The following is an 18,900-nucleotide window of genomic DNA, read 5'->3' as shown; positions in this document are numbered from 1 at the left end:
AGGCAACCATTACGTGAGCAAAGATTGGCGATCAGAGGCGAAAAACTAGAGGAATCCATTGCTGAGATCATTCGGAGGGTTGCTCACAGGCTTGACATGGCCTCATCTCCAAATCATCGCCTTTGGGAGGGGCGGCACGTTTTTGCCCCTTCCCCCTTTCCCACTAAATCACGTTTCTTTTGTTTAATTTTGGGGCCCAAGGCCCCCCCACAATGCCCATGCCCAAAGTATTTAACTTCGGTCCTTTTGCTCCTGCTTTCTGGCTTGCCAATCTTGCCCGTTTCGAGTGCTGAAAATTTCTGCGAGTTTATCTTGAGGTCCTAAATTGCCGATCACTTGCTCTAGCTCGATCCGACATCTGGAGAAATTATGAAAAATCTGCAACTGCTCTTTGAAACCGCTTTCAAATCCCGTCGTCCGTGGCTTATAAAAATGCCAAATCCGTCTCTGTTGCTTCCAAGAGGTTCAATTCCCGCCTTGAATTTGCACTTCTCCGTTTTTTTTTCAGCACTTTCACGGGCTTTAAATTCCGCTCTCATTGGCGACCACGGGATAGGGTGACTCAGCCCGTTGAATCCCACGAACAGATTTGCACAAACATAACCATAAAGAGCATCAAGCTGAAATGAAAAAATACACATCAAAACACTCCATAACTCTCACCCTACCCCTTAACAAATTCAAGGCATGAAAATCCACGAGGGATAGGCCCAACATGATCCGAGAGAAATCCATAGTGAGTCTCTAACCAACTGCTCTAACATAGATTGGCTAAAAAGCCTATCAAAGAGGTCATCCTAGTGGTGGTCTGGACTACCTAGCTAACTTAGGACAACTGGACCAGGACCTCCCACTAGGCGAGGACTCCTATAGCCTGGGCATCATATTTTTCTCGTAACACATTGTCTTCCCAAGGTTTCCATTCTCGGTTGTGTAAAAAGGAGGGAGCTGAGCGTAGAGTGACCCAAGGAGAACAGGGCATCGGGTCTCAGGTCCTGACTTAGTATCCAAAAACCTACCGAGCTCTTGCGAGACAACACTTAATCATTTTCTTTCGCTCTCTTTTATTTTCGCTTTAACCTTTCTTTTTTTCTTTTCTGCTAGTTGCTACTTTTAGGAAGACAAGGCATCGGCCTTGGGTCTGACTCGTCCCTAGGAACCTTCCAGGCCTTCGCAAGGCGATAATCAACTGCTTATAGTGACTTTCTTGTTTTTTCTTTTTCTTTTCTTATTGAGGGGTTAGCTCTTTTTACACACCTCTGTATTTTTAATTTTTAGATAGTTTCAAAACTGACTTTTTTAAAAAATAATTATTTTGGCATGCTTCTCTAACCACCTCACACAAGCAAGGACTCCTAGGACAACTGCCTTGCAAGCAGGAAGAACAGGGCCACAAGGACTATCCTCTATCATAGGACTTTATTGCCTAACCATGTCCTATTAGGAGGTAAACAACTACTCAAATCTCCCCCAAGTATACCTAACCTAACCCTAGGACTTCATGTCTTAATTGCCATTTCCCAACAAACGAAAAGAAATTAACCCTTACATACACATAGAACATTATTTACTTAAGGGGATGATACCACTTGGAATGGCCACAAGAAGCTCCTCGGCAGCAAAGGCTTTCTCCAGTGACTTTGTCAACCTGTGCGATGCAATTACTAAAACAGAAAACCATTAAACGTATTTGCACCAAACAGACATATGGCCCTCTTGGCCTAAAGAGATATAACATTTCACAACCAACAAAACCGGCCCTCTTGGCCTTATGAAATAAAGCATTTTACTAACATTCAGTACAGCATACTGTTAAAACAATCCCTTGGTTCTAACGTTACTCTACTAAAGCACAAAACCGACCAAGAATTAGGCCTCGTAGGCCCCACACTAAGTGCATTAGGTTATTAGCTAACCCCCCTACATAAATGGCAAGGGGTGTTCGACGAATATGGCGATACACAATCCTATGCGTCCATGATAGAGTAGGAAGGTGCTCACTTACTACCTGACTCATAACCCAAACTAACCGTTGGCGTCCGAAATATGACATGTCAGCAAGAAGACCCCAAAGTAGTCCAGGGCTGATGTTAGGATGTAATTGCAAGAGCTCCCCTAGACCACAATTGAAAAAGACATATTTCATGAAAGTATAACTGGCCAAGGAATCCGCAAAGCGATTCCATTGTTGAGGGACTAATTGACAATTCACCGCCTCAAAGATATACAACATATCCAAGGCTACACGACGATACATTCGTAAAATGGGATTCTGCACACTATAGGTTCTATTTAGCTGATTGATTACTAACTGCGAGTCTTCTTTAACCAATAATCGGCGGATACCACCACTTTGGGATATGTTCAGCCCGATGATTAAGGCCTTGTATTCTACCATATTATTAGTAAAATAGGGTTCTAAATAGACTCCCATCTTCATAACAATCCTATGTCGGGGATCTTTAATGACCACACCAATGCTCGCATGTTTAGCAGGCCCTCTAGAAGCTCCGTCAAAATACAGAGTATAAACCCAAGCTTCATTGATAGGGCACGCCATAATAATCAGCTCACTCGTACTTATGATAATCAAAATCAAGCCGAGAGAGAGGGTGTGTCACAAGCAGAATTTCTCCTTCCTCGCTGAGCTCAATAAGAATGCTAGTCAGAATTCGTTGACAATGGTGGCAATAGACCTTAATTTTCCACGTGAAGGATCTGTCTTGCCACTTATTAACCTGATACCCTTTGCTCCACCAGGTCACTTGACCTTGGTGGTAACGTTGCTCAAGGTACATATGCTCCAAATATGGAATGATGCGTCCCATCCGCTCGTCTTGGTACCTATTGAACGTTAAAGCTGAATCTTAAAGGGCTTGCACAGGCATCAAACCCAACATCAACCCTTACACATAGTAAGGCTTCAGCTTATCAAAATTAACTTTAGTCTTAAACTCTATCCCCTACAAATCTGCTAGAAGGGTTGTAGAGCCATTCTTTTCTAAACGTACAATCTTGTATGGTCCATTCCATTTGGGTTTTAACTTTCCCGGAAAGAGCTCCTTTCAAGCATCATAATAAAGCACTAACTGACCTTTCGCAAATTTGTACTTCTTAGCCCGAAGGTCATGCAAGGATTTCATTCTTTTCTTCCCTACTTCTTGATGTATTAAAGCTTGCAATCGAATCTCATCAAGATGTGCTAGGGAAGTATACCGTTCCTGTAATACTTCTTCCTCTCCTAACGAATGATTAAGGGTAAAACGCACAGTGGGGAGCTCTATTTCTAATGGCAAAATACACTTCTCCCCATACACTAGCTTGAACAGGATGTGGCCTGTGGCTCTCTTGAAGGTCATGTTGTACATTCATACTGCCACATATAATTTCTTATCCCAATCGCGCTTACTTTCTAATACGATTTTAGATAAGATTCCTACTAGTTGTCTATTCGTACTCTCAACCTGACCGTTTGCTTGAGGATTATATAGGATAGTCTTGTTGTGCTTAATCTTCAAAGCTTCAGTCAGGGCTACTATAACCTTGTTCAAGAAGTGTGTCCTGCGATCAGACACAATCTCCTTCGGTGGGCCAAAACGGCAAACAATTTGCTCCATAATGAAATTGGCCGTTCATCGTTGCTCGAGCTTTAGACCACTTTGTAAAGTAGTCCGTTGCTACAATAATATACTACTTTCGCATGGTTGATGAAGGGTGTATTGGCCAATCAATACCTCATTTTTCAAAGGGTAACGTAATCAAAATGGGATTTAGAGGTCGCCTACGATTTTCTCTCGCATTGTGTCTTTAATAGACATCACAAGGCTTAACATAACTGAAAGCATCTTGGAAAATTGATGGCCACCAATATCCAGCGCGGAGAGCTTTTTGGGCAGTAAGCTGGCCAACAAAATGTCCCCCACATGTTGAATCATGGCACTCTTCAAGAATAAACAGTACCTCATCGGATACTATACAACGACGATAGATGTCATCTACTCCTCTCCGATACAAGATTCCCGCTATAATCGAAAAGTGTAATGCTTGTTGCTTGATTTTTCTCTTTTCAAACTTCGATAACGCAACCCCAAATTCTCTTGTAGATAAAATAATGCAATATCGCCGTATACCAGGAAGGGATGGAAGCTGTATTGATTCTAAACAAACCGTCAATATCACTTCCCTCAGCCAGGATTTCTTTTGGCTCCCCGAAATCCACAAGGCATTCTACAATACCCTGCAGCTTTAGTGGCTTACTCCTAATCTCATAATCAAACTCTTGCAAAGTGATTAACCACTTTGCTAAACGGTCAGGTGGTTGCAACTTATTTAGCAACAATCTAAGTCCTTCCACCTTCGTAAAGAATACTACCTTCTCATAGAGAATATAATGCCGAAATTTCTTTGTCGCAAAGACCATTTCAAGGCACAATTTCTCCATGTACGTGTAGTTAACTTTAGATATCCCCAATTTTCTACTAGTAAAGGCAATTGGATGATATCATTTCTCCTCCCAAATTTGGGCTAAACAATAGCTGATACTATGCATTGTGGCTACTGAAAATATGTAGAAAACTTCACCTCTTCTGGGTGCTTTTAAGATTGAAGCTTTCACCAATTCCTGCTTCACATCCTCAAGGATACTTGATAGGCTTCATTTTACTCAAACATACAGTTAAAGAATAGAAGGTTTGTCAGTGGCAACGCTCTTTCTACTAGTGCATTGATAAATCTTCGATAATATCCCACTGATGACAGAAAGCTGTGTATCTCTTTTGGAGTACGTGGCTGACTCATAGAGACTATGACCTTTATCTTTTTAGGGTCAGTCACAATACCAACTGAACTAACTACATGACCGAGTAATAACCCATAAGGCACTCCAAATACGCACTTTCTAGGGTTAAGAGCAATGCAAAATTGTCTACAATGCTCAAAACACTTCCTAAGAATAATCAATTATCTCTCCCTTGTGGTGGCTGCCTGCAGATCATCAATAAAGACTTTTAACTTCTCTGGGAAAATATCACCAAAGGTCTTATCGGCTGTTCATTGCCAAGATCCAGGCGTATTGCATAGACCAAAGGCCATCACATGATACGCAAAGGTACCAAAGACAGTAATAAATGTTGTTTTCAAATTGTCTTCCTCCGCAATGGCATTCTGGTTTTATCCAACAAAGCAATCCATAAATGAATAGTTTTCTCTACTTGCTAACTGGTCCAAAATTCGATCAATAATAGTCCTTAATTGTTTGTTTATTAAGCTCTCTAAAGTCTACATAAAGCTGGATTTGAATATTTTACTTCTTCTTGATAACAACAGGTGAATACCATTCAGTGTACTGAATAGGGAAGATTAAATCAGCTTTTCGCAATTTCTGTAACTCCTCGAACAGCCCGTCCCTCAATTCAAAAGGCATACGCCTTACTTTCTAACGCACAGGATGACTACCTTCCTTTAGGGGAATGGTATGGACAGCCAGGTTGGGAGGAATACCTCTCAGCTCATCATAATTCCAAGCAAAAATATCACGGAATTCTTGAATCAAGGATACATAGTCATTTCTTTCTTTCTAATTGAGCATGGATCCTAATTTGATTGGCCGTGAATCATTCATCGTACCAAGGTCGAGCTCGATTACATCCGCATCCCTTATCCTCTCTTGAGCCTCGATTGACTCATTCAAAGCTACTTGGTAGTTATCCTTTGTAGTGGATCCCTTATTGGATTCGTCGCTTGATGACGTCTCACTAATAGATGGAGCATCTAGTGTATCAAACTTCGACGAAGACAAAGAAACTCTCACACTCTGAGGAGATTCAGGATAGGCATCTACTACTACATGTCTAGCACCTCGACCAAAGATCAATCGACCAACGGGTATATCAACCTAACAGTCTGTTTGTAGGATCCATGGCCTGCCTAGCAACACTTGATAGCTAGGACGCCATGCAAACCTAATGAACCTAAAGTCCAAAATGCATTCTACATTGGCAACGGTCACATGGACTTTAGTAATGCAACCTTCGGGTTGTCTTAAATTGCCATCAGCCATTCGGAGGATTGTGGAGCATCTTTTTTGATTTCTAATCAGAGTCTCTCCATCAATTCCGAACTCATAATGTTGACCGAAGAGACTGTGTCTACAATAGCATAGTCCACTAATATTCCATCAACATATGCGGCTACCCTGGGACAATGCTTTTCAGCATGCTTAAAACAATCATGTTCTACTTGTGCTATTTCCAAGGGCTCAACGATATACCTAGTGCGTAGGATCTTCTTAAATTCCTTGCGCACTCCTGGAGACAACTTAATCAACTGTAGAAGGTTTACATTTGGTTTAACTTTGCAAAGAGAACTCGCCAAATCAAACCCATGATAGCTAGCAAAAGCTCGCTTTTCTCGTGAGACCATTCTCTCTTTTGGTCTTTGAACCGGTTTTGGTGCTTCTTTCTTGGCTTTTGCCTTCTTCTTTGGCGACTCCCTATCCTGCTTGGGATTGGCTTTACCATCCACGGCTTTGAGAGATCCGCCTTCCATACTGGGATTAAGGACTTGCGTCCCCTTATCATCTTGCTTTAGGGTTTCCCTCGACAGGTTTTGCCTTAGCTTTGTTGACTTTTTAACCCTTTTGACCTCTTGTAACAACCCGTAGATTCGTAGCTTTCGTGCCATTAACGCAAACCGCTTCTATAAAGCTAACTCCACTACCATTGGTAGCTTCTCTACCATAGTCTTCCCTCTTTGTAATATTTGTTTCGGTCCTTTATCTTGCTGGAGATTATTCCCTTGCGCTCAATGATTAACTGGATCTGGCTGCTTACTTCCTTGCTGGAGAGAGCTAATCTTACTCCAATAGGTACTGGCTAAATGGCCAGACTTCCCACATATGTTGCATTTGACATCTGAACAATTCCTAGGGAAATGCTGGCCACCATACCACTTACAGCTAAATCTTGATGGGTCACCTTTTTCAGGGCGTCAACTCCCTATCACATTCAGTTGCTTCTTAAGGAAATTAACATCGATGGCTATTTGTCTATATTGTTCGCCAATCATATCAGTATAGTGCTTCATTATGTCCTTAACTTCGCCAAGGATATTCAAGGCACTTGACTCATAGCTGCGATTATCTACCTGTCGTTCCATTGGCCTAACCACTTGATTAGGGATTGGTTGTTGATTCCTTGGAACAATGGTAGGATTTATCGTTGGGCTTTCAACAGTCCGTGGAGCCATTTGACTTGTCATCGGTATGGGCACATTAGCAGGAGCTGGCAATATGGGCACATTTGGAATTATGCTTTCTCTCCCATTGGAGGACTTATGGGCATCCCTTGACCTCCGTTTGTTAGGGATAAAGCATTTCTAAACCCTAAACTCGAATTCCAGTTTGACCTAGAGGCATAAACTGCTTGTAATTGTGATTCTACCTCTTTTGGTAGTGTTATGGCCGTATCAATGTTGGCAAGAGCAACATTACTCAATTGCACTTGAATGTTAAAGTTTAACCCATTTAGAAAGTATTGAATTGAGCGGCAGCTAGAATAGGGATATAGGTTTGCAATTTTCAAAAAACCTCCTTCAGTTTTTTGGCATACCCATGGACATTCTCGTGGGGTTCTTGACGTGTAACATTAAGGACGTAGCCAATACTAATCTCCCCTTTCAGGGGCAAACTCCCTTCAAAAGGCTGCAAAGAATAAATCGATTGGTGGTTCCAGCCTCTAGGGTATGATACCATATTGCAGCATGTTCCTTGAAAGTCATGTTGAAGAACATCATTAAGTGTCATTCATCTTGAATCCGATAGTTGAACATCAACTTTTGAAATTCGTTAACGTGCAGTCCAGTGTCTTCTTCTGCTAACCCATTAAAGATGGGTAGAGGAAATCCCAAAGCTGGCAAATCCGCTGTTCCAGTAGGTATAGCAATAGGTTGTGCTGCCATGGTAACCGAACAATCGGGACTATAGCTCCACTTGAAGCGGAGAGATTGATTGGAGGGGGGGGGAAGGACTAGAGCTTCCTCTCCCTAACAGATAGTGTGCCGAGCTAGGGTGGTTAAGACACGGCCCTTGCAAAGATATTGGGCCACTCCTTTCGGAGAATATCTTCTGTTTATCTCGATCAAGGTACAGAAACCGCCACTTATTAGCGGCTCCCGGCAAACACACCACCTGTCATGACCTAAAACAGGCCCAACAGTAGCTATAGGTACTAGCGTGGCCTCTCTAACACTCACAAGACAACCCCACATGGCCTCGTGGCCAGGAGCGTCCAAGGGACACATTGTCCTAATTTCTAATGTAGATATTGTGTTTGTAGTGGAATGTTGTCCAACGATTGCCCTTCCTTACTCCTTAGAGGGAGTTCCCACACATCTTGGTATAGTTCACCAACGTGATACAAACATAAAGGAGGCACCCCTTCGGCTAAATGCCGTGGTCCCACTGCAACTCTCCTACACCTCGGGGATTGGCCCCAAGATGCGCTGCTCTAACATAAAGCACATATGAACACACTCCACTCTTATATATTTCAAATGTTCCAGGATATAAATGTCCTTACTTGATAATTTTACAAAGTTTCAATCGTCTAGCCTATAGCTTGGGTTTCCTCACAACTCCACGTAGGTCATGTAATTGGCAATCAATTGCTATGTATCCAGGAGTTACCATGTGATATGCGTAATGCAATTGTGGATGACACACCTTGTACTCAAACATTTTATGATTAAAAAACGAGCCACGTGAGGTACAAAACCAATCCTTTAATGATTTCCAAGCTACTCGTAATTATGGTGTTGCTAGAGACTAGCATCGAGTTTCCTTGTGCTACTAGTCTCTCTAAAATTTAAATGGTGATCGGCCTATATGCCATGCATAATCAAATAAATCAGAATTTAAAACATTTTTAGCAACCACTCACTCTTACAACCCCTCTTTCCTCCTACTGTTTAGGTTTTGCATTCGTTGGGTAGATGTAACGTTCATTTTTATGTATTTTTTCATGTAAAAATCTCTAAAAACATACTCTAACATAGAAACAAGGCTTGACTAAGACTTAACCCTCATGCTCCAGCCTTGTCATACGTTCACGAACATAAAATATATTTCTCCCTAATTTTTTAGGTGCAAAAACTAAAATTTTTACAAATTTCTCTATTTTTTCTCATTTATTTGTTTATAAAAATGTGTTATTTTCTGATTTATGTGTCTTGACTGATCATATTGATTGAACACTGGTTTTTATCAGTTTTTTATCCCATATGAATTCCATTCTCCAACTCGAAATGGAAGAAATCCTCATTTTCCTTCATTTATGATGCATTTCGGGTTTTAAATAATTAATTACGGCTATGTACGACTATGAGTTCTGCATTTTATCATGTACAGCCCTCAAACATACTTGAAACATGATTCGTATAAATTTTATTTTCATGCGCACATCATTAAAGCTATCAAAACATCAAAACAATGAGATTTTCTTTGTAAAAATCGAGCATACCGCTTATTTGTGTGTTGTGTGTTTTTATGAAATGGTTTTGGGCAGCCAATGGACCCATCATCAGTTCCCCAAGAGTGTTGGACATTGCCTCTCATCCTCCTTTCGATTTTGGAGCAATCCAGTCCACGTTGGACAAGCATTCTTCATTCCCCTTCCTTCTTGATTTTTCGCGTATGATCAGTCCCTTAGAGAAGAGAAGAGGAGGAGAGAAAGACTGAATTTTGTTCTCTTCAACCGGGCAGCCATTGTGCTAGCGAAGATTGGCAATCAGAGGCGAAAAATCAGAGGAATCCATTGCTGAGATCATTTGGGGGGGTTGCTCACAGGCCTGAGATGGCCTCCATCTCCAAATTGTCACCTTTGGGGGGGGGGGGAGAGCGGTACGTTTTGGTTTCCCCCCCCCCCCCCTAAAACTAAATCGCGTTTTTTTTTTCTTTGTTGGTATAATTAGGGGGCCCAAGGCTCCCCCACAATACCAATGCCCAAAGTGTTTAACTTTGGTCATTTTGCTCCTTTTGCTTTCTGGCTTGTGAATCTTACCCGTCCGTCGCATTGTCTGTTTCGAGTGCCGAAATTTTTTTCCAGTTTGTCTTGAGATCCGAACTGTCGGTCACTTGCTCTTGCTCGATTCGGCGTTTGGAAAAATTATGAAAAATCTGCAATTGCTCTTCGAAACCGCTTTCAAATCTTGTCATCTGCGACTTATAGAAATTGCCAAATCGGTCTTTGTTGATTTCGACGAGGTTCAATTCCCGCCTTGAATTTGCACTTCTCCGCTTTTTTTCTGCACTTTCATGGGCTTTAAATTCCACTCTTAGAGGTTGAGGTTGAGACTGCTTAGTCATCTTCTCAATCAAGGTTCTCGGAGTCAGATGAGGAGATGGTGCATGGATCCTCAGAATTCAAATAAGTCATAACTCATGGACTTTGGAAACTAGAGTCATGGTACCTAAGGAGTCAGTGTAGCATTGTAGTTACAAGTGACCAGTGGCATTATATATGTCACATGTATATGATGATATCATGATTGTTCATTGATGTTGATACTTAGTAGCTACTAGTACTCATTGGACTTTGGACGGATTATTTACATAACATAGTTATATATATCTTGATTTTACTTATTAGGTATCTTGGTTCCATCGTATTTGATGTTTGTCTTCATATGATTCACGAGTCATAAATTATAATTCATTTTGTTGTTTAAAGTTTTAAAAGAGAGTCTTAACTGTCTTAACCATTGAGTTTTCACTTGTTGACACATGTAATGAATCATGATTTCAATCATATGACATAAAGACTCAAAGTTTTGTATGAAATTTGGATAGATGTTGTTATAGGCATTGATATATTTACATACTTACATAGTAACATATTTATTTTAGTGTATAATTTGAAATACCATTTCTCTGTTTTCAAAATTTGGCTGAAACTCTAGTTGAGCTCATAACATAGTTGCCTTTGTACGTCCTATGGACAGGTTTGTATGGTACGATTCGTACGGTACCGTACGGTACATATCCGTACGTGATTTTATGCTTGTTTAGGCCACGTTGCTTGCGCATCCTGTGTCCTGCGTCACACGTTTCCTGCACCCCCGCTTTTACTCTGCCTGCCTGCGTGGCACTTTTTGGGGGGTGTGAAGCCTTGGATACCTCACCCCACCCCTTTTCCAGCCATGCATTCTCCTCCCCAGCCCTCTTTGGATTCCTTCTAGCTAGCAGCCCTCTCTTTGACTGTTTGAACTTTGACCCTTCTCTCATCTACAAAAGGTGCTCTCTTCCTCTCTTGGATCTTGATTCTTGAATGGACTTGTGATTTGTCGCTCTCGAATCTCACCTCCCATCCTCTCTTTCCCGCACATCAAAGCATTTGCCATTCTCAAATCTCATCTTCCATCCCCTCTATCCCGCACCCTATCAAAGCATTTGCCATTCTCATCTCCCATTGCCTCTCTCTCACTCTTGCTCTTTCGACTTTATCCCAACCCTCAGGTTTCTCAAGTCTCCCTCCCTTTCAACTTTCAAGACTCAAGTTTCAAGAGTCGAGACTCAAGCATCTCTCTCTCTCTCTCTCTCTGGTCTTTTTATTCGTCATCGGCACCATGACTCGTGAGAAGCACGAGGCCTTCAATTTGCATGCGATCCATGTGGAGAGGGACATAAAGAAGTCCAATTCCCACCATTGGACATGCAAGTATTGCGGGAAGCGCTATACAAGTGGTGCAATTCGGCTTCTCCAACATCTTTTCAAGATGGGGGGGCAAGTTGCTCCATGCAAGGAGATCCCTCAAAACATTGCGAAGGAGATTCTCGCCAAGATGAGAGGGGGATCCACAAGAGGAGGAGGAAGTGGCTTATCAGAATCAACTCCTATGCCTACTAACGAGGAAGCATTCAATGTGGGCATATCTTCAACCGATGCGGGAGAGGCCTCTACCATTGGTGGTGGGGGCTCCACGTCCGCAGCCGGCTCCAGTAAAAGACAAGGAGTGGAGGCTCATGCGGTGTGGGAGAGACAATCGTCTCTCTCTCAAGCTCTTGGCCATGTGCGTGGATCAGTTGCCTTTCTTAGAGAAAGGCAACGACTTGCAGACATTGAAATTGCACGCATGGTGATTGAGCGGTATCTTGCATTCAATGTTCTAAAGTAAGAGCAATGGAAGAAGATGGTAAAAGCCATTGCCAATGTGGGTCCATGTGAAGGATGGACTGGTGTCACATACAATGATATGAGGATGAGAAAGATTGATGAAGAGAAGGAGAGGATTGATAGAGTTCTTGATCCTATTTAGGCCGCATGGATAAAATATGGTTGCTCCATTCTCACCGATGGATGGAGTGATTGTAAGAAACGGGGCATCATCAACATACTTATCTCATGTTCACTCGGCACTTACTTTTTGCGGGCCGTAGATACCGGCAAGATGGGGAGAAAAACAACGAGCGCATTCATCTACCACCACATTCGACAAGCTATCATTGAGGTATACATTGCAATTTGCGTTTTAAATTTGTTTCACTTTCTTTCATTATGATAATATCATGATTCATAATTGAAATTTGATTAATACATAACTTCTAATTTGTACCCTTTTATAGGGTGTTACGTATGAGTGATTGAGAGGGGTCCACCATGAGCCTTCTTGTTCACTTCTTTAGAGTGGTATTGGCAGAGGCACGTGCTTGTACAGTAATCACAGAGACACAATGTGCACATGCTAGATAGTAGAGAGGAGATGGGCGTGGATGCATAAGCACATCCATGGTTTTGCCGCATTGGTACATTCGGCCTACAAGTCACCGGCAATTATGGATGATAGAGAGTTCCGTTCAGACCAGCTTGCTTATTTGACTCGTGTGGTCCCTGTGGATGACCACAATGCAGTCCTAGAGGAGCTAGGATGCTATGCAAATCAGAGAGGGCATGTGGCTTTTGCTTCTCCTACTTGTTGGAAAAGAGAGTCACTTGTAAAGCCTTTATTTTGGTGGCAAAACTTTGGATACGCACTGGAGACCCTTCAGTCCTTAGCCATGAGGGTCCTTGCCCAGGATTGCTCTTTGGGTGCATGTGAGAGAAACTGGAGTGCCTACTCTCTCATTCACACAAAGATTTGCAATTGGCTTAGCACACGACAGTTTGAGCGGCTAGTCTATAACCGCACTAACTTACGCAAGATGAGGGCTATGATAAGCATGGGTAGTCCGAAGCAGGTAAAGTTTAAACAGTTAACCATAACATTTAAAATTTGTTGTTTTAACTTTTAAACTTTGAACTTTGAAGTTTAAACTTTATACTTTACAATTTAGACTTTAGCATTTACAATGATCAATCTCACGTGCATCACTGCATTGTGTAGGTGAATGTTGATACATTCAAGTTGACGGGTGACACTCTTCCGAGTATACATAAGGAGGTGGACGAGGAGGAGGAGATGGTTTTTGCAGAGCTCTATAGAGAGCTTATAGCAGTAGATACTCATGACACTCGCAATCAGGGTGCTCGTGGGCAAGGAGTTCGAGTAGGTGGTAGTAGGGGCATGGCCATTCGACGCCCTCCATCATTGAGGAGGGGTGGTTCGAGTGGCTTGCAGACATATGTAAGGCGGGGCTCTAGTAGCTCACATCCTGTGCCTCATGATGACATCCCCCCCTTACCCACACAGCCACCACCTAGGGAGCCATCATTTGATGATGATGGTAACGATTAACCTCATCAGTGAGGATGAGTATGAGTGTGTCTTATCATCGGATGCCAAGGAGTCATCTTCAGACTCTCTTGATGAGCACTCAGATGGTTTTGATAATGATGATAGTGATGCCTCATCATAGATTCATATGACATAGGTCTCTCTTTTTTTTTGTATCAGATATTCTAGACTATAGTTGTATCGCATGTTTTGCATAGCCCATGTGACCGCGACGGTCACCCTCATGTATTCATCTTATTTGTATTCTATGATCTATCATTTAATGATTTATGATTTTTGTTATTTAAAAATCATCTTAATTTTTTTTCATACTAATATCGTACCGTACCTTATAAAATCATAAGGTCCCAATTAGTACCGTATTTTATCGTATCGTACCTTTCGTACCTGACAGCTATGGTTCATAATGTTCCATTTTAGTTTTGTGTATTACCCCTTAATTGATTGCATTTGTTTTTGCCAAACTGGTTTTGGAGTACCTTGGTAGAAACAATATATGTATTTATGATTTCAAAATATGTTTTTGGTTCCAAGTGTTGAAAATTGCATACAAGTAAGGTTTGTCCACTTGTAGTGAGCTAGTATCATCATCAAGGGTTTTGCTTAAAAGAAAAATAAAGTGTGGCTAGTAATATCACTCAGAAGAAACTCAAAGTAGTACAAATGATTGACAGCATAGTTGAATCTAAAATTCAAATAATTTGAGTACAAGGCCTTTCAGGATGGTCCATCAAGGGTATTTTGATAGTTAAATTGATTTTATATTGTCTGCTTGTTTCAGATACAGTTATTTCACATACAAATGCTGCTGGTAAAGTGGTGTTGAAGGGCATGGCGTTCAGTGAGTTTGAGGTCTTACAGATGCAGCTATATCTTTAAGCACTACATCTTTCAGGTATTGAAGTTGTTCAACAAAGATTTGCCTTGTCACAGGATTGGATCACCTCATCTGGTTATAAGAGCAGTCAGGCAATGATGTTGTGGAGATGGTTGTATGGGAATGGCAAGTGGGCTCGACATGTAGACGATTTACAAGGTGAAGTAGATTATAAGACCGGGAAGTGTCATGTATAGCATAAAGACTTGAAAAATAAAATGAAGTTAATCCAAAGTAGTGAACTGTGGATTGATTGCCAAGGAGTTGGTGTGTCAAACAACCTCTTTTTGTTTTTGCATTTACACTGCTGGAATGATGAGCATACATGGACACTTATGCTTAGATAACCTCCCCCTCCTTTCTCTGGCAAATATGAGATGCTTCTTATTTACTGCATTTGATGATGGCCACTTCCCTAACTTAGTATCTTGTTCCTTAAGGCATAGGATACAATAGTGGCACTCTTACTGTATGCCACTTGCCAAGGTTAACCTAAGATTTTACTCGAGGGATTTGAAATGTAGTCCTGCTTTACTCCAATGCGACAATTGACATGCTCAGCTGGTTTTATCCACAGTTTATGAAGTGTCAAAATGTAGTCCAGATCACCTCAATTAGTGTAAGAATCTCATGGACTTTGTGGGGCTTGCAGCATGCTGCCAAAAGCAACTCAGTGTTGAGTTTGGCCTTCCTTTCATTATCCATGTGGTTAGAGGGTGTGGCTTTTTGCTCCTTTGACTGAATTGAGACTGATCATAATATTGAAAGTGTGAAAGGAGTTTTTCTCCTTGGGAAGGGATGTAAAGGACAAATGCTTGCAAAAGACTGAAAGGGTCAGAGTTTTATTATATGTACAATCTCATTCAGTCTCTAATTGAAAGTGCATGATAATGCGGTTTTAACATGCAACATGAAATCACAAATTTGCCAGCCCAACATCAATTGCAGAGAACAATAATGTACTGCTTTACCAGCACGGTAATATATGTTCAAAAGAAGAAAGTATATGGCAAAGCTTCAAATTCCAATTCCTGTAATCAAGCCACCACATAAAATCTTGGATGGGCATGTTTGCTTTATCAATACATGACGAATAATACATAGATGAGTAATTGGAAGACTGAGAGTTTTCCTTGACATTCAACCATTATAATCGAGCCACTTATTAAAAGCTATTGAGAGGCTTTACTCATACTTTTGGCATAGGAAACAGCTCAATGATTAGGAGTATATAGAAGTTTATAGGGTAAAAGAGTAGTTGTCTAGGGACCTTTACTTCAAAGCCCTTTCTTCAATGCATGTGAGGGGGGTGAAAGTGCCGCTTCGTCTCAAACTTATTCCACTTACACTAAGTTTGCTAGCATGAGCTCAATTATTCGGCACGCAGGCAAGAACGTCATGAGTGGTAGCTCCATCCACCTTATCTGGGCTCCTTGCCTCCAATCGTCTCCTACTTTGCAAGTTTTGCAGTGCTGTAATGCTGCCAATTTGTTGGATAGCCTTTTGGTGGCTATCCAAAGGAGTGATTGCTTGGGACTTAGTGGAGCTTTTCTTAGTTTAGTTAGATCTTGTGATTGGAAGTCCATTTCCACAATAGCGGTTCACATGACACACTTCTTGGAGTAATTTAGTTTTGTGGATTATTTTTGGGGTGTTCAAACACAAATTTATTTTTTGATCCTCATTTAGATGCATCATTTGTATCTTAGCTGTGAGATATGATACATTGGATTCTCTTGGGCTGTGTGTCCTATTGACTATCATTTGTACCAATACACATCTAGTGGATTGCACACACACTCATGAACACATTCACATGGATTGTTTTCATCTTCTTGATTGCATATATCAGGTTCACCAACTATGTTTCTTTGTGCATGTTCACATAGGTCCCTTATTACATGTTACTATCTGCTTAGCATTGAGCCTTCACATGTGTGAGTTAGATCATTCCAGTGCATATCATATTCCGTTGCTCAACTGTAATTTTGTGCCATATTCTTGTGCTTGGATATATCAGCGCCGGGCATCACTCTTTACAAGGGGGTGGAATGTTGGGAATAAAGGCCCTCGTGCCTTTCAATGTGCTCGGGTGTGAACACACCCTTAGCACTTGTACTTTGCACATATATATCTATCTAAAAACCTAAAGGTACTGACTCGTCATTGTACCTACAAACGTGCTCTCTCTCTACTTTGCTCTATCTCACTCTCTCTGTCTCTTCTTATGCATAAAGACTGATTGTCTTGATCTCCATGCCGGACCCGTCACTTCAAACTGGTATCAGAGCAGCAAGGAGTGCATGCTTCTCAAGACGAAGCAGACCGCAGGTGTTGCAGGAGTCTCAGGTGGACTCGACAAGCAGAAGTCCACAGTCGACAGGTGCAAAGAGCAGTCCAACGGGCGCTTGCTAGCGTGCGAACAGAACTGACCGGTCAATGTCAGTCAGACGGGACTAACGCGGTGGTGAGGTAGCTGTCGACAGGTCGCAGCCCAGGCAGGACGTTCAACGGACAAATTGGTTCACAAGCCTGATGGGTTGCAAATGACCAGGAGCCGACCACGGGATTGCAGGCAACCAGGTGACGACCACGCCACAGCAGGCAACCGACGGACAGATCCAACAGATAGCGCGCGCAGCAGTCGATGGGCAGCAGTCGTCAGGACAGGTCGCGTGTGGCGGGACAGTCGAACGGGGTCAGCGGACCCCATCACATCTTTCAAAAAAAAAAAGGGGACGTATTCTATTTCTTCAAAATCTCCTTGAATTTGGCTTCTCTCCTCCGGGTGTTCGCGCGTGCAAGCACAGTGTGCAAATCTGTGCAGGTTTAGGTCTAGAAATTTGGGGCTTTTTCCGAATTTGGGGATCTTAACGCAGAATTGGACAATTTGACTCAGAAATTGCAAAGTCGGTGCACATTTGCCTGGGAATTTTAGGGTTTTTTCACATTTTAGTGAAATTCTTTCAATTTCACTGAAATTAGTGCACACAGGACTTGGAGAATTTGGGGATTTGTCTAGATTTGGGGCGAGCAAGATGCAACAGTGATATCTGTCTCAGAAATTGCGGGAATTTGTGACATTTTGTCCCCGACATTTGGGGCTTTTCATGTACATACACAAATTGGGCTGAAATTTGCCCAATTTCTCGACATTGATGCACATTGGACCCCGTGCAATTTGGGGCTTTTGCAGTTAGGGAAAAATCTATGCAGCATTTGGTCAGTTCATGTACATGCAGGTTGAATTCCACGCAATTTGGACATCAACACTTGGTAAAATTTGAGGGTTTTGCTGAAATTGCTCTATTTTGGCAAAATTGGCTTATTCTATGCATGACAGAGAAAATGCAGATGTGTGGTTGATGCTTTGAGCACAAAAATTTTGGGGCTTTTAATCGTTCGAGTCAAATTTTATGCCCATGAGTACATGCACAACAGAAATTGCAGCTAAAATTTGGGATTTCGGAACAGCTGTAATTAGTTGTGGAATGCTGTAGCACATGGTTTGGTGCTTCTGAAAATTTATTTACAGATCTGAAATCTGTGGTTCGACGTGGTCATTTATTGCTGATTGGTACTTGTTTGTACCTTGGTCACTTGGGTGATAGTTTGGGCCTGCATTTGCTGGGTTTTTTGGTCACATTTGGGCTGAAAATCATGGCTGGCAGCAATGACAGCAGTAATCTGATGCACTTAAAGAAGCTTTGAAGGAGCACATAACTTTGCAGTTTGGCAAAAGCAGTGCTACAATATCCTGTTGCAAAAGAAGCAGGTAAAGCTGATTAAAACCAAAGGGGCCAAGCTTGTGGACTGTTGAGAGATCGAGCTCCACTCGTGATATGCCAGGGTGACCGTTGTGCATTTATGTCACCGACTTGTCAGTTGCAGATGCGGTTGGTACACCGCCCATGAATAATAGCTAGATGACAGCTATCCTTATCTACTCTAGTTCATGGCTCAGTTAGTATGCCACCTTAGTTATTTGAGTTTGATTTGAGACCCATATATAGGGTTCTTCTATTTCTTTGTATGAGAGTTTTTTTTTTGGCTTACACAACTAAGAAGAGGAAAACTGTTTTCAGCCTCCACCTCTGTGTGTATTCCCCCATTGTGCAAGCAAGAAAGCTACAAGTGAGACTCCTTCCTTCTCTCCCACAATCTTGACATGGTATCAGAGCCTTGTTCGTGGTAAGGAGCTCAAGCAAGCAAGCCAAGCTCATGGTGTTCTGGTAAGAGGAGCAGTGTTGCTTTCATTTTCTGTTTTGGGAGCAGATCTCTGCAGGTAGCATAGTCGG

The 18,900-nt window shown here is 41.9% G+C and overlaps 1 protein-coding gene and 1 pseudogene across 4 annotated transcripts in view; both read left to right on the top strand.

Annotated features, from left to right (window-relative positions):
* LOC148029732 (Radical SAM superfamily protein) overlaps positions 1-18,900 on the top strand; it is a 113,387-nt gene that overhangs the window by 29,520 nt on the left and 64,967 nt on the right. For 2 of the 4 annotated variants that reach the window (XM_087686048.1, XM_087686049.1), the window contains 2 exons: positions 14,507-14,577; positions 14,659-14,761. In XM_087686048.1, the coding sequence (XP_087542174.1) occupies positions 14,507-14,577; positions 14,659-14,761 (174 nt within the window). The remainder of the gene's footprint in view (positions 1-14,506; positions 14,578-14,658; positions 14,762-18,900) is intronic. The other 2 variants (XM_087686050.1, XM_087686051.1) reach the window with 1 other exon arrangement.
* LOC148029733 (uncharacterized) lies at positions 11,620-12,634 on the top strand (annotated as a pseudogene).

The sequence above is a fragment of the Lygodium microphyllum genome, chromosome 10 (genome assembly GCF_053477565.2).
Source record: "Lygodium microphyllum isolate KBCC chromosome 10, Lygodium_microphyllum_v1.1.10, whole genome shotgun sequence".
NCBI classification, from domain to species: domain Eukaryota; kingdom Viridiplantae; phylum Streptophyta; class Polypodiopsida; order Schizaeales; family Lygodiaceae; genus Lygodium; species Lygodium microphyllum.
Note: the sequence above shows the minus strand (reverse complement) of the source record. Positions and strands in the feature narration are given on the sequence as shown.